Source organism: Notolepis coatsorum (genome assembly GCF_963971535.1).
Source record: "Notolepis coatsorum genome assembly, chromosome: 7".
Lineage (NCBI taxonomy): Eukaryota > Metazoa > Chordata > Actinopteri > Aulopiformes > Paralepididae > Notolepis > Notolepis coatsorum.
In genome coordinates, this window is record NC_140171.1 from 5,624,366 (window position 1) to 5,641,385 (window position 17,020).

At 42.9% G+C, this 17,020-nt stretch overlaps 2 protein-coding genes across 2 annotated transcripts in view; one reads left to right on the top strand and one right to left on the bottom strand.

Annotated features, from left to right (window-relative positions):
- Positions 1-17,020, top strand: part of LOC311232594 (tripartite motif-containing protein 14-like) — a gene marked incomplete at both ends in the record, with an annotated part of 407,443 nt that overhangs the window by 331,160 nt on the left and 59,263 nt on the right. The window lies entirely within an intron of this gene.
- Positions 13,848-17,020, bottom strand: part of aplf (aprataxin and PNKP like factor) — a 34,501-nt gene continuing 31,328 nt past the window's right edge. Inside the window, exons 9-11 of the mRNA XM_084319422.1 lie at positions 16,792-16,926; positions 15,567-15,613; positions 13,848-14,523 (exon numbers count right to left, since the gene is read on the bottom strand). Of these exons, the coding sequence (XP_084175548.1) occupies positions 14,330-14,523; positions 15,567-15,613; positions 16,792-16,926 (376 nt within the window). The 3' untranslated portion in view covers positions 13,848-14,329. The remainder of the gene's footprint in view (positions 14,524-15,566; positions 15,614-16,791; positions 16,927-17,020) is intronic.

Sequence of the window (17,020 nt, forward strand, 5' to 3'; positions counted from 1 at the left end):
TTTTTTAAATGTTATTATTATCTTTATTATCTTTTTCCTTGGTCGCGCAGGACCGACAGAGGAGAGAGGGAGAAACGGGAGGAGGAGAAGGGAAGACATGCGGCATATGGCCACCGGGTGTGGGAGACGAACCCGGGACGACCGCTTCGCGACTCAGCGCGCTATGTGGTGTACGTGCTACTGGAGCGCCCCCTGCTCTTTGACTGCCAGAGTGGAGTGGACTCAACCTTGATGACTTGAACTCGGACTAGGATGATGGGGACTCGACTCGGACTCAGGCTCTTCTTTGGTGACTCGGACTTGGACTCGAACACTGGGGACTCTCGACTCTGACTCGAGATTTAGTGACTTGACCACAACGCCGGCCGCAGGTTCTGAGGTAAAAATCTGCCCCATGTGTGAAGTCAAATTCACATGTGATTTCCAGAACGTCGTATAGCTCAGTATCAGTTCGATTTGTGACTATGAACCGGTCTCTCCTTAACCTCTTAATAGGCGCCCCAAAAAGTGGCAATTTAGCACACAAAAAATTGAGGACTGCATACTTCTTTTGCAAACCAAAATACTATACTTTATACTTATAGCACATGCATAAGCCTGGTCTCTTTTGAAAGATAACATTCTGAAGTTTATGATACAATAAAGAAAGATCACTTTTAGTGCTAATGAAATAGAGTAACATAGGTCTGAACTTGAATTGTAGAAAAACTTGTTACTCACGTTTTGCTGTAGTAGTTGCAATATCAGAAGTAGTATATCCAGAAAAAATTGTATGAGCTGGAAAACACACTGGGTCCATAGCCTGAAGTTTTTTTTTTTTTTTTTTACTTTGACCAGTCAGCTGGTTCTTTTAGCGTTTATCGCTTTTTCTGGTCAAGCATGACCGACAGAAACAGGTTGAATGGGGTATAGATCGGGGGAAAGACACTCTGAGAAAATACGGCGAACTCGTGTACCCCAGATCCGTGACGCGCACGGTTGTCCCCGACGCCGAAATAGCGTCCGAGGTACGCGGTGAGCTACTGGAGCTCCCCCATAGCCTGAAGTCTTATGTAGTACATGTCCAAATTCCATAAAAATCCGTTCAGAGATTAGTGATTAGGAGCGATTTTGGTAAACTGTGTAAAAAAAAAAGAAGCTCTCCAGGTTTCCTTTTCCTCATTGACTTCAATTCATTCAGCGTTTTTTTCTCTTCCTGTTTTCGCTCGTGACTTTTCACCTAGATCCCGTGATTTCTCAAGAGGGCCGTACGTATACGGGCCGTTGCATGTTTAGAGGTTAAAGGGGCACGTCAACATTGTGGGAGATGCGCGTACCGTCTTCTCCAGAGTCAGACGAGAAGTTAGTTAGATACCAATTTATTCCTCCTTTCCTATCCGGCCGCGAGCTAGTCCAGCTTAGCACAAATTAATGGAAGCTGATACGGACCAGCTAGCCCAGCTGTTGGCCAAAAAAAAAACTCTCCCGGAGATTTAAGCTAAGCTCGTGGTCCTTATCCACTTCCATTCATTTGTGCTAAGCTAGGCTAGCTTGCAGCCGGATGGGTAGGCGTAGGCGGGATGGGGGTAACTGTACATTGGATTATCGACGAAACCTTACTTGGTCCAAGAAGAGGGTCTTGTGTATTACTGGGTTAGGACATTTACTGTACATTGGAGGGGGTTGTGTTAGGACATTTACAGGGGCCAGTTTCGAATTGCCGTCTCCCGTAGGTGCTCCTTGAGAGTGGTTTTAAAAGTGGGTAGTGATTCACATTCCTTTACAGCTGTGGGTAGGGCGTTCCACATTGATGTGGCATAATTGCGAAACGTGTTTAGTCCCTTGTTTGAGCCGAATCTGGGTTTAACATGATTTGTGGAGCTCCCTCTGGTGTTGTGATCGTGGTATTCACTGACCTTTGGGAAGTATTTTGACATGTACATGGGTACCTTAGTCGTGTAGTGTATCTTGTAGACCAGGCCCATTGCAAGTTGCTGTACTCTGTCGTCTACTCTAAGTCATCCTAGGTTGTCAAAGTGGGCAGGGGTGAGGTGGGTTCTAGGAGTAAGGTCAAGCAGTAGTCTGACCAGTTTGTTTTGTGATGTTTCTAATTTTGTTTTTAGCGCCTTTGAGGTGCTTTGGTACCATGAGGTGCAAGCATAGTCGTAGTACCCTTGAATGAGTGCTCCTGCCAGAGTCTTCAGGGTATTCTTGTTTACCAGAGAGGAGATCCGGTACAAGAATCGAGTTTGTTGGTTGACTTTTTTTTATTACATTGGATGCCATTTTGTCACAGGAAAGATTTGCCTCTAGGATGGAACCCAGGTATGTAATTTCATCTTTCCTTGTGACAATATTGTCACCCACTGTAACTGAGAAGCCGTCGGTCTTGCTGAGTTTGTTATTTGAACCGAAGAGAATGGACTCTGTTTTGCCCATGTGTAATGATAGTTTGTTGTCAGCGAGCCAGGTGCAGATTTTGCCTAGTTCCGAGCTGAGGGTTTTTTCAACCTGTAACTTGTTCTTGTCAGTGTGACTGCATAATATGTCGTTATCCTGCCATAATGAGTTACGCTTTACTCAATGACAAAAATAATGTTACCAGGAGAACCATTCAAGTAATCTGAACCGAATTTCAGTCATATTGAGGCTGGATTTTATTGTTTTTGTACGAATACATTTTGAAAGTTATAGTCTGTTGAAAAAAGGGTTGGCGTACCCTGCCCTATTGAGTTGATGAACACAAAGACTGATAACGACATGAGACATCAAAACGGACAAAAATAATTAAGTAACAAACTAGTGTTTTATGACCATCTAACGGGGAAGACTCAGGTTTTAAACTGTGCGAGTCAATATTCGTATCGTTATTACTTGCATTCTTTTGACCTTTTTTCTTATTCTCTGCTTTCGTTCTGTCTATTTTATGCTAATTTTTACTTATATTTAACAGCTGTGAAGCACTTTGGGCTTCAATTCATGTATGAAATGTACTATAGAAATAAAGTGTAGTATTATTATTATTGCTGCTGCCATGCTGTTTAACCCTTTCACAACCACACTACAGACGGTTAACCTTTCACTACCACACTACAGACGGTTAACCCTTTCACAACTACACTACAGACGGTTAACCCTTTCACAACCACACTACAGAAGGTTAACCCTTTCACAACCACACTACAGACGGTTAACCCTTTCACAGCCATACTACAGACGGTTAACCCTTTCACTACCACACTACAGACGGTTAACCTTTCACTACCACACTACAGGTTAACCTTTCACTACCACACTACAGAAGGTTAACCTTTCACTACCACACTACAGAAGGTTAACCTTTCACTACCACACTACAGAAGGTTAACCCTTTCACTACCACACTACAGAAGGTTAACCTTTCACTACCACACTACAGACCGTTAACCTTTCACTACCACACTACAGAAGGTTAACCTTTCACTACCACACTACAGAAGGTTAACCTTTCACTACCACACTACAGACGGTTAACCCTTTCACTACCACACTACAGAAGGTTAACCTTTCACTACCACACTACAGAGTAACAGATGGTTAACCTTTCACTACCACACTACAGAAGGTTAACCCTTTCACTACCACACTACAGAAGGTTAACCTTTCACTACCACACTACGTAAGGGATAATGTATAGCTACGAGGTCATTGTCGCAAAATAATTGACCAACACGGAGTTTAAAATACCGAGCCGCCTCAGCGAGGTGTTTTAAACGTCAGTGAAGGTCAATTATTTTGCGATGATGACCGAGTATAGCTATACATTATCCCGCTTATTACATGGCTAACTTACTAACAATATACCTAATTCATTTGACAAATCGCAGTTGTTCTGTGGCTCTGTCAGCCCAAATAAAGTGATTATTATTATCGCGGGCAGCCCGGCAGGTGTGTCTGATTGACTGCACTGAAACAGTGTGTGTCAGTGGGGCTTGATTACTCCAGCTGCGAAAAACAATAATCACCGGTGGTTATCGAAAAATAATTCACCGCTGTCGGGGGCTATTGACCAATCACAAGCAAGCATTTCGGCGAATGTGAAAACACCATGTAATAAAGACGGTTAACCTTTCACTACCACACTACAGAAGGTTAACCCTTTCACTACCACACTACAGAAGGTTAACCTTTCACTACCACTACAGACGGTTAACCTTTCACTACCACACTACAGACGGTTAACCCTTTCACAACCACACTACAGACGGTTAACCCTTTCACAACCACACTACAGAATGTTAACCCTTTCACTACCACTACAGAAGGTTAACCTTTCACTACCACACTACAGACGGTTAACCCTTTCACAACCACACTACAGATGGTTAACCCTTTCACTACAGAAGGTTAACCCTTCACTACCACTACAGAAGGTTAGCCCTTTCACTACCACACTACAGACGGTTAATATTTCACTACCACACTACAGACGGTTAACCTTTCACTACCACACTACAGAAGGTTAACCCTTTCACTACCACACTACAGAAGGTTAACCGGCCGGCCCCCGGCAACAGCTGATTGGCCAAAAACACCTATACCTAATTCATTTGACAAATCGCAGTTGTTCTGTGGCTCTGTCAGCCCAAATAAAGTGATTATTATTATCGCGGGCAGCCCGGCAGGTGTGTCTGATTGACTGCACTGAAACAGTGTGTGTCAGTGGGGCTTGATTACTCCAGCTGCGAAAAACAATAATCACCGGTGGTTATCGAAAAATAATTCACCGCTGTCGGGGGCTATTGACCAATCACAAGCAAGCATTTCGGCGAATGTGAAAACACCATGTAATAAAGACGGTTAACCTTTCACTACCACACTACAGAAGGTTAACCCTTTCACTACCACACTACAGAAGGTTAACCTTTCACTACCACTACAGACGGTTAACCTTTCACTACCACACTACAGACGGTTAACCCTTTCACAACCACACTACAGACGGTTAACCCTTTCACAACCACACTACAGAATGTTAACCCTTTCACTACCACTACAGAAGGTTAACCTTTCACTACCACACTACAGACGGTTAACCCTTTCACAACCACACTACAGATGGTTAACCCTTTCACAGCCACACTACAGACGATTAACCCTTTCACTACCACACTACAGAAGGTTAACCTTGCACTACCACACTACAGATGGTTAACCCTTTCACTACAGAAGGTTAACCCTTCACTACCACTACAGAAGGTTAGCCCTTTCACTACCACACTACAGACGGTTAATATTTCACTACCACACTACAGACGGTTAACCTTTCACTACCACACTACAGAAGGTTAACCCTTTCACTACCACACTACAGAAGGTTAACCGGCCGGCCCCCGGCAACAGCTGATTGGCCAAAAACACGCAATAGATGAATACAGAATGTATACATTAATGTTGCGTTTCTTTTTCAAATGTAGCCAAGAGTAAATACCCTAACCCTGTCAAAACGGCAGTCAAAGTGTATATCTTCAGCACTATGTTTGTTTACCAATGAGTGTTATTAGCGAAATTATGAGTTGATAAATATCTCAGCGCATCCCGGCGGAAATCTGATGAATTAGATGGAAATAAAGGAAGCTGGCATACGTGTGTAGTCTTTTGAAAGAAGAGACCCAGGGATTTCGAATTTCATAAAACTACACTTCCCAGCTCACGCCAGCCCGTCAATCATCTGACTTCCAGCATGAATGGATGTGCATTTCTTTTTTACGCTATTTTCAACATATCTCACGGGTCGAATAAACCTGAACGTTATTGCCATAAAATAGAACGTAGTTAGTTTCTTTTCCTTTTTGTGAACCTTTAGCAAAAAACTGCATTGCAATCTGATGAAAAATGGCGGAGCTATTTACATTATAAAGAAGTAACTGTACTTACAGTAGATTTCATTCACGGTTTTTGCAACCTTGTCAGGGGCGCCTGGTGGTACTAAATCCAGAATGAACTCTGCCATTGGAAAGAGGAGATTTGGCCCGATCCATAGATGTGTGACTTGGCCATAATAAGGTAATTTATAGACCAGATATTCTATATTCATATTTAAAATGGCATGTAGTCCGGATGGCAAAATTCAGTACTGTATCTACAAAAACCCCTGTAAATCATATGCCCTTTATTAATCTGCTTAGATTTGTTGTACACTTGATCTCAAGAATGTGCTGAATGAGCTCAGTGGCAATTGTTCCACATCTGGTCAATGTTAGCATGGTGTTATTCACTGTCAAAGATGAAATAATAAATACAAATAAATTGATATTCTCCTTTGGTTCATTACAATTTACTCAAGCCTATAGTAACAGACACAATATTTCTGACACTGGGAATTAGGGGTGTAAAGTACCCCTACCGAACCGTTTCACTACTGGACCTTCAGTTCAGTACGGCTGTGTACTGAACCAATACAACGGTACGTTAACCACTAACAAACAAACGTGCATAATTTTGCACTAACTTTTTTGCGTGCAGAATTCGACTTGATTATTAATTTCAATATAGAATATTCGTCGACAGCCCTCTACAAGTACAATTAGTTACTGCACACTACATCACCCCTGAGTGGAACATGGAAAGCCAAACTTTCCCCCACTGTACCAAAAACCCGTACCGAACCGTGGTCTCCCATGGTATAGAGCAGTGGTGCCCAACCAGTCGATCGCGATCGACAGGTAGATTGCGGGCTGATTTCAAGTAGATCTTGATTAATAAAATTAGATTATACAAAAAAAAAAAAAAATTGTTGCTAAATCAACTCTTCCTCTCCTTGTTAACTACAACAAGCAATGCTGTTTGTTATTTAAGATGAGGTCGGACTCGGCACTGACAGATTTGTGTTCATTATGCTGCTTTTATAAAGCCTCAAATGACGGCTTACAATATACAATTTTGGCTGGTAGCTCTCGGGCTAGGTGGTAAATAAAAAAGTAGATCTTGGTTCAAAAAAGGTTGGCCACCCCTGGTATAGAGCCTGATCTCCCCTGGTATAGAGCCTGATCTCCCATGGTACAGAGCCTGATGTTTCCGGTTCATTGCCCGCTCCTCCTGGGCAGCGTGTCGAAGTGTCCTTGAGCAACTAAACACTAAACCCCTAACTGCTCCCGATGAGCAGGTTGGCACCTTGCCTCTGCCGTCGGTGTGTGAATGGGTAAAATGTGAGGAACAATTGTAAAGCACTTTGGATAAAAGCACTATATAAATGCAGTCCATTTTCCAGCCATCCATCATGGCTTCACTGCTTCTTTTATATAATACTTAATGGGATTTCAGCACCCAGTGTCGTATCTTGAGAGCGCGGTCTAACTTGACATTCCATCCATCATGAATAAATCATCTTTGAGTTTGCTCTGAACAGGGTAAATCTGCATTTTGCTATGATGCCCCTCTAGCTCATGGAATGAACTCCAACGGTCCTTAAAGCTTGAGATTCTCCCTTCTGTTGCACAGTTTAAAACCTCGATCTCCAACCTTTGTCAATCAAGTTGTACATGTTTTAATTGATTGTTATCCTTACTTGTCAAATTGTTATGATTTTATACGCCTTTTCTTTTTGCTTAACTCTGTATGTACTGGGTGAGACCCTCTACTTAGAGAGGCTTAGATAATAAAAAAAAATAATGCAGGAAGGAGAAAGGTGTTTGGATAAGGCATGGGGGCCGGTGTTGGATTACTTAAAGGGTCTGAGGGAGGATGAAGATGGTATGTAAGTTCACAGTGTTATTCTTGTAACATTAATGGCTGAATGTATATATTCTCTGTTCCGTCTTTGCTTTTTGCCTTTTTCTATTGTTTTGGTCTTTCGGCCTCTTTCCTATTTTCCAGCAAGAATCTATCCTATTTAGTTATCCTGTTCATTTTTATGTATAAATCCGCCAAATGATAGAATGTTTGTTGTTGTATGCCGCTGTAAAAATGGTCTTTGAAGAAAAAGAAAATTACGTTTGCTTGTGTGCATCAATATGGAATGTATCCACCAAAGTACCCTGCAATAAAAATATAAAAAGAAACTGTGTGTACACTTGACGTGACTGAAAATGAGGAAAACCTCAGTTGCCGTTCGAGTTTAAATAAAGGTTTGAAATTAAATGAAAGGTTTTGATATTGTGAGGCGCCAGGGTCTCTCCTCTGAGCCGCTGCCAGGGTCTCTCCTCTGAGCCACTGCCAGGGTCTCTCCTTTGCATAACATCAAGTCAGGATGTACTTTAGAGATGCTGTCTACACCTGGGTTGTACGTTTTGTTCTTGACCTCGGAGCATGTGGGGTCTATACATCATACTCTGTCCATTCTATTGCATAATTTTACTATATATTCTATTCTACTATTTTATTGCACTGTATTATTTTACTGTCTATTGCTTTTTATTACAGGTTCAAAACTGTCAGGTATTAAACTGTGTGGGTATCAAACAAGAGACTGTTGGGCTTTAAAACTGTAGGACTCAGGCCTAGAACTGCGCCCTCTGAGAGGGAGGTTGGCCCTGAGTGGGAGGTTCGAAGGGTCAAAGTGGGTATAAAACAGGAGGGAAGACTGTCAAGTTTTAAACTGTGGATACCAAACAGAGAAGGTAAAGACGACTTTGAACTGTTGAACAGTAATCCAGAACTATTTTATTGCACTGTAAAAAGTCAAGTTAGACCGTGCTCACAAAGTCTGACACTGGGTGCTGAAACCCCGTAGAATTAAGTTGAAGAAAGCAGGAAGCCGGACCAGCACTCTCAGATTCAATATTTTTAATGGCAGCCTGAAACATACATGTTTCGGAACTGGAGTTCCTTCGTCAGTAAACTCCAGTTCCGAAACATGTATGTTTCAGGCTGCCATTAAAAATATTGAATCTGAGAGTGCTGGTCCGGCTTCCTGCTTTCTTCAACATTGCACTTTAAAAAAAAATTGTTTTATCTATTCTATTATTTTATTACACTGCACTATTTTACTCTGTCTATTTTATCTTACTCTTTTTATCATTGTCTATTTAAAACTGAATCAAACCATAAACAAGGTGGCCTGTTGGGATGTTAGATCCTAATGTGAAAAACTGTGGTTTTGTATGTCTGCACTTTATGTGCTAATTTTATGCCTGTCTTTTTTCTGTTGTGAAGCACTTTGAGCTGCAGTTTCTGTATGAAAGGTGCTATACAAATAAAGTTTATTATTCACACCTACATGGAAAGGTCACTCCCATAGTGTAGTAGGGAGGGAATACATGCAACATGTAAACAACAACATACATTTTGGACCCGCCAAAATCTTTCAAATGATAAATTCATTAATCAAAAAATGTTTAGGGGGAAATCAATAGCTTTATTCCGCAACATTTCTAAACGATCTGTGGATGTATTCTTCTTTTTTAAGCATTACTCTACATAAAAACATTATTCACAGCACCTTTAAATGTGTTGTTTGGTGCTGTGTTTAGTGCTGTTTGGTGCTGTGTTTGGTGCTGTGTTTGGTGCTGTGTTTTGTGCTCTTTGGTGCTGTGTTTGGTGCTGTGTTGTTTGGTGCTGTTTGGTGCTGTTTGGTGCTGTGTTTGGTGCTGTGTTTAGCTTTGTTTGGTGCTGTGTTTGGTGCTGTGTTTGGTGCTGTGTTTAGCTTTGTTTGGTGCTGTGTTTGGTGCTGTGTTTGGTGCCGTGTTTGGTGCTGTTTGGTGCTGTGTTTGGTGCTGTGTTTGGTGCTGTGTTTGGTGCTTTGTTTGGTGCTGTGTTTGGTGCTGTGTTTGGTGCTGTGTTTGGTGCTTTGTTTGGTGCCGTGTTTGGTGCTTTGTTTGGTGCTGTGTTTGGTGCTGTGTTTGGTGCCGTGTTTGGTGCCGTGTTTGGTGCTGTGTTTGGTGCCGTGTTTGGTGCCGTGTTTGGTGCTGTGTTTGGTGCCGTGTTTGGTGCTTTGTTTTGGTGCTTTGTTTGGTGCTGTTTGGTGCTGTGTTCAGTGCCGTGTTTTGTGCCGTGTTTGGTGCTGTGTTTGGTGCCGTGTTTGGTGCTGTGTTTGGTGCTGTGTTTTGTGCCGTGTTTGGTGCTGTGTTTGGTGCTGTGTTTGGTGCTGTGTTTGGTGCCGTGTTTGGTGCTGTGTTTGGTGCCGTGTTTGGTGCTTTGTTTTGGTGCTGTGTTTGGTGCTGTGTTTGGTGCTGTGTTTGGTGCCGTGTTTGGTGCTGTTTGGTGCTGTGTTTGGTGCTGTGTTTGGTGCTGTGTTTGGTGCTTTGTTTGGTGCTGTGTTTGGTGCTGTGTTTGGTGCTGTGTTTGGTGCTGTGTTTGGTGCCGTGTTTGGTGCTTTGTTTGGTGCTGTGTTTGGTGCTTTGTTTGGTGCCGTGTTTGGTGCTTTGTTTGGTGCTGTGTTTGGTGCTGTGTTTGGTGCCGTGTTTGGTGCTGTGTTTGGTGCCGTGTTTGGTGCCGTGTTTGGTGCTGTGTTTGGTGCCGTGTTTGGTGCTTTGTTTTGGTGCTTTGTTTGGTGCTGTTTGGTGCTGTGTTCAGTGCCGTGTTTTGTGCCGTGTTTGGTGCTGTGTTTGGTGCCGTGTTTGGTGCTGTGTTTGGTGCCGTGTTTTGTGCCGTGTTTTGTGCCGTGTTTGGTGCTGTGTTTGGTGCTGTGTTTGGTGCTGTGTTTGGTGCTGTGTTTGGTGCCGTGTTTGGTGCCGTGTTTGGTGCTGTGTTTGGTGCCGTGTTTGGTGCCGTGTTTGGTGCCATGTTTGGTGCTGTTTGGTGCTGTGTTTGGTGCTGTGTTTGGTGCTGTGTTTGGTGCCGTGTTTGGTGCTGTGTTTGGTGCCGTGTTTGGTGCTGTGTTTGGTGCCGTGTTTGGTGCTTTGTTTTGGTGCTTTGTTTGGTGCTGTTTGGTGCTGTGTTCAGTGCCGTGTTTTGTGCCGTGTTTGGTGCCGTGTTTGGTGCCGTGTTTGGTGCTGTGTTTGGTGCCGTGTTTGGTGCCGTGTTTGGTGCCGTGTTTGGTGCTTTGTTTTGGTGCTGTGTTTGGTGCTGTGTTTGGTGCTGTGTTTGGTGCTGTGTTTGGTGCTGTGTTTGGTGCCGTTTGGTGCTGTGTTTGGTGCCGTCCTGGTTTACGGACACCATCATTTCTACCTCTGCGCCAAATCAAGACAAGAGAAGACATTTCCATTTGTTAAGGTATATTTGTTATGAGGTAAAAACAGACTCACATCTAGATCAATATTTCAACAGTGCTATTGTTCTTGTCTAAAAAGATTGATTACAAAAACAATCTTAAGTCAAATATGATACATATTTACAAGGAATGATGTTTGAAAACAACCCGGATCAAAGTGAATATAAATCAAGAGAAAGTCAATCTAAACTAAACGGGGAAAATAAACGTAAACTTTTAGAATACAGTGAAAAATGACTCATAGAACAACATTTCTCCTACATTCTGTAAGCAAACAATCTAAGAATCAACACATTTGACAATTTTTTATTTGTCTTTGTCAGAGTACTAGTTTTCCCAGAGTGATGCAACTGAATTACAACCTATCAAAATGACAGATTGTTTACTTGAACCCTTTCACTGCCACACTACAGAAGGTTAACCTTTCACTACCACACTACAGAAGGTTAACCTTTCACTACCACACTACAGAAGGTTAACCTTTCACTACCACACTACAGAAGGTTAACCTTTCACTACCACACTACAGAACGTTAACCTTTCACTACCACACTACAGAAGGTTAACCTTTCACTATAGTAAAGGGTTACCCGTCTGTAGTGTGGTAGTGAAAGGGTTAACCTTCTGTATTGTTGCAAGTGAAAGGGTTAACCCTTTGGTAGTGTGGCAGTGAAAGGGTTAAAGTCATCTTCCTGTCCAGTTCAGCAGTCTTACCTCTACCTGCTAGTGACCACTGCTGTCAACACCACCGCTCCTCCCAGGCATCAGGCTCCTCATTCACTTCCACTCATTTTGAGGAACTTGTCTTAATATCATACTTTTTAAATATGACAGCGATAACTACAGCAATATAATTATCTGTAATATCGTTTTCCGTGTCAAAGATTGTGAGTTTTATGAGCTAAAGTTGGTATTTTGAAATGATCAGTAAAGGGATTTTATGTCACTTGACTGGTGTAATCTTTCCTCCAACAAGACAGCATGTACCATCAGGTTATACATGTAACCCCTGTTCCCTGAAGGATACAGCACGTACTATCAGGTTATACATGTATGTAACCCCTGTTCCCTGAAGGAAAACAGCACGTACCATCAGGTTATACACGTAACCCCTGTTCCCTGAAGGAAGACAGCACGTACCCTCAGGTTATACATGATGTAACCCCTGTTCCCTGAAGGAAGACAGCACGTACCCTCAGGTTATACATGATGTAACCCCTGTTCCCTGAAGGAAGACAGCACGTACCCTCAGGTTATACACGTAACCCCTGTTCCCTGAAGGAAGACAGCACGTACCATCAGGTTATACACGTAACCCCTGTTCCCTGAAGGAAGACAGCACGTACCCTCAGGTTATACATGATGTAACCCCTGTTCCCTGAAGGAAGACAGCACGTACCCTCAGGTTATACACGTAACCCCTGTTCCCTGAAGGAAGACAGCACGTACCATCATGTTATACACGTAACCCCTGTTCCCTGAAGGAAGACAGCACGTACCCTCAGGTTATACACGTAACCCCTGTTCCCTGAAGGAAGACAGCACGTACCATCAGGTTATACATGATGTAACCCCTGTTCCCTGAAGAAATCCTGATAGGCCAATGGGACTGGTGCCACGTGAGGCCCCGCCCTCCCTAGATACATACGGCATCCCAGGCCGCTCCCCTCAGATTCTGCTCTGCTCTTCACCGAGCCCATTATGGGAAGAGATGTTCCCTTTCTTCAGGGAACTGTGGTTACATTCATAACCTGACGTTCCCTTTCAGTCAATTCACACCTTACAACACAGCTATATGGGGACCTGTCCAACAGACACCAAACTAGGGTGTCTAGGGAAGCCCAATGGAACAGCCCAACAGACACCAAACTAGGGTAACTAGGGAAGCACAATGGAACAGTGCAACAGACACCAAACTAGGGTGCCTAGGGAAGCCCAATGGAACAGCCTAACAGACACCAAACTAGGGTGTCTAGGGAAGCCCAATGGAACAGCCCAACAGACACCAAACTAGGGTAACTAGGGAAGCCCAATGGAACAGCCCAACAGACACCAAACTAGGGTAACTAGGGAAGCCCAATGGAACAGCCCAACAGACACCAAACTAGGGTACCTAGGGAAGCACAATGGAACAGTGCAACAGACACCAAACTAGGGTGCCTAGGGAAGCACAATGGAACAGCGCAACAGACACCAAACTAGGGTGCCTAGGGAAGCACAATATATACTGTGGGAGATAGCAGAAGAGAGAGAGAGACTTCTGATCATAATAGTCTCTCTACATTCTCTCATTGGGCTCGACTTCTAGGGAATTAAATATTGGTGAACTTAAACTATTCTTAATTTCGCTCGGGACCCCCTGCAACCCCCTCAAAGACCCACGGGGGTCCTCGGACCACAGTCTGAGAACCATCCTACTGCTAGAGTGCTGTTGGAATGGGAAAATGTCTCGACTATGACTCCGCGAATGGGCAGAAATGCGCAAAAATGCGGCAACCAAACTTTTGTTTTGAAGGCAACCAACTTTCTCACGCTTTTATTTTGAAGGCAAAATCGCTATACCGAAAGTGAAACTGCTACTGATGCACACAGTGCTGCTGGGGTGCTTAGGATATCCAGTTAACCCTTTCACTACCACTCGTTAACCCTTTCACTGCAACAATACAGAAGGATAACCCTTTCACTGCCACACGACAAAGGGTTAACCCTTTCACTACCACACTACCATCACACTACCGTCTGTAGTGTGGTAGTGAAAGGTTAACCTTCTGTAGTGTGGTAGTGAAAGGTTAACCTTCTGTAGTGTGGTAGTGAAAGGTTAACCTTCTGTAGTGTGGCAGTGAAAGGGTTAACCGCACCTCTTTCAATAGAATAATCCAATATTGATATGCCTTCAAATTCACCATCCCCACCCCGAATCAGCGTTGAACCCTTTCACTACCACACTGCAGGCGCTTAACCGTAGTGTGGTAGTGAAAAGGTTAACCGCCTGTAGTGTGGTGGTGAAAGCGTTAACCCTTTGTAGTGTGGTAGTGAAAAGGTTAACCGCCTGTAGTGTGGCAGTGAAAGGGTTCAAGTCCACGCATAATCAAATCTAGGGATGTGTAGAATAGCTCCTTAATAATTTGGATAGAAATGGACAGAAATTGACAGAAAGGGACAGAAATTGACAGAAATGGATAGAAATGGAGAGAAAATGAGAGAAAAGTACAGCGAGGAGGTTCATCTCGGCCGCTTCAGGAAGGCTTTGGCTTCACTCTGGAGTCGGCCGACGTCCTCAGGAGAGTCAGGAGGCACGTAGTCTGAGTCGTCGCCCCCCCCCTCGCTGTCGTCGTCAATGAAGCTGTCGTCGTACCCGACGTCCTCCTCGTCTTCATCGTCGTCGTGGTTCTTTGGAGCCGCCCTGGTGGTCCTCGCTGCAGGAGAACAGGACAAGTCGTATCAGAGTCTCGTCGGCTGGTTCACCTGGACGTACGTCACGACCAGGACTGTTTCCCCGAAGCCTGTTTTTGGGCTTCGAACTTCGTCAGGGTTTTTCCGAACGGACGTTCGAACCTTCGCTTTTAATTAAATTTTCTTTTTATATAATAATTTTTTTTTTAATAAATATCCTCAAACTAAATCCCCAATTTGAATAAAGTAATTAATCTGATTAAATGTAATTTTTTTTATTAAATCAACTTTCTTGAATATATAATGAATATAACTCATCAGTTTTAATACTATAATATTAGCGTAGCCTAATCTTTATCTGCAACTGTGAAGAAAAACCCCATTGGTTTAAACAGAATGAATAGACACACAGCAAAAATATATATAAATAAAAAATAAATAAATAATAATAAAAAAATAAAAAGATTTATTAAACATTTTAAATTTTAATGTTGATTTAGAATTCGAATGCCAACGTAACAAACGAAGGCCCAAATGTTCGAACGTTTTGGCTCAGCCCTAGTCACTACATGCCCCCCCCCCCACGTGTCTAGGGAAGCCCAATGGAACTATATTTAAGGTAGTAAAGTCAATGTAGGTGGAGCCTCATAAAATCTTTAAATGTTTTCAATGTAGGTGGAGCTTCGTTTTTTAAATGAATTTTTTCTTTTTTATGGTTTATCTTTTTTTTATTGGAAGAATTTATGCAAATGTGTACATTTCAGTTATAATTTCAAATTATACATCTTCCATTTGTGAAATACCCCTCTTATAAACACATACCTGGGTGAAGTGCCCGTCTAATAAACACATACCTGGGTGAAGTGCCCGTCTAATACAGTAACACATACCTGGGCGAAGTGCCCGTCTAATAAAGTAACACATACCTGGGTGAAGTGCCCGTCTAATAAAGTAACACATACCTGGGCGAAGTGCCCGTCTAATAAAGTAACACATACCTGGGTGAAGTGCCCGTCTAATAAAGTAACACATACCTGGGTGAAATACCCCTCTAATAAACACATACCTGGCCGTTTGGTGTGTTTGTATTCTTTCCTGTGAAGAGGGTTTTTCCTGCAGCGAGGAGGGGGGGAAAAAACAACAATGATTAATTGAATTTATCATTTCATCTTTTGTGCGGGTCCAATATGAATGTTGTTGTTTACATGTTTAGATTCAGATTCATTTATTAAGCCATATGTGTAATTGGTAATTGTCTCAGTGTTACAGAGTATGCATTTTTCCATATTTTTTTCACATAACAGCAACAACAGACACGGGACAAAGACAGTTGCATGTAGCCCCTCCCTACTTCACACTCCCGCACGTGGAAAGCACCCGATTGGATAAGTGACATGCTGGTGCTCTCAATGGGAGGAGCTTATCCACCTTCTTTGCGTACACTATTGTATAATGTAGAAAATATCACGACCTTGGCTCAAAAAAAAAAAGATCGGAGATATGCCCCTTTTAAAAATGGTCAGTGAATTGCTACAGTGCCCCCTGTAGGCCCTCCAGTGTAAAGCTGTAAAGATGCGTCACTCAGTCGGGCCAGTATTAGGGATGCACCGATCCGACTTTTTAAGTCCCGATACCGATACCTGGGCTTTGGGTATCGGCCGATACCGAGTACCGATCCGATACCCATTGTTCAATTAATAAACTAATATGCCTCACTGTCACTGTGTGGAAGAGACTGGGATCATTCTTTAGTGCAAGGCAACATCAGGCTTGACTTAAAACATTACTCTCCTAACTTAGTGAGTAACATATCGGGGCCGATATCAATATCGGAGCATCCCTAGCCAGTATATCAAGAGATGAGAATGCATGGAACGTAGAATCCATTAGAGTCCAAACCCCCTGACACACCAGCCAAGACTCCGTGGGTGAAATGTGAATACCATGACGAAAATATGAAATATTGATATCAAAGACACCGTAAGGCGTCATTGGCAGATTACGCATGGCGGAGAATGACGTGTTAACACGTCATCGGCGGAGAATGGGTTAATATGATATTGTAAGGAAGGGGCAGGACCAGATAAGCTTTGCTTCTTTCTGTCCCTTCTCGAACAAAACCATTTGACTTGAGCTATGTTGATTATTGCTTCCATGTCTAGGAAGATATATTTAATTTTATTTAGTTTTTGTTATTTTTTTGTTATTACAAATTTGTGTGTTTATGGTTGAAAATGTTCGAGATAAATAAAGATCAAATTCTAAACACACAGACACACACACACACACACCTGTAGCAGCCGGTGCCGTAAGGACACTCTGGTCTGTCTGCGTCCTCCTCTTCCTCCTCTTCCTCCACTTCATCCTCCTCCTGATAATCTCCGTCACCAGGGTGACTGCACTCTTGGAAGTGGAGTGGGTTTTTCCTGATGAAGACGAATTGACAGGTGTTGACAGTTCAGGGCGATATGAAAGAAATTCATGTCATGGTAATCATCTGGAGTTCTTTCCGATTATCTG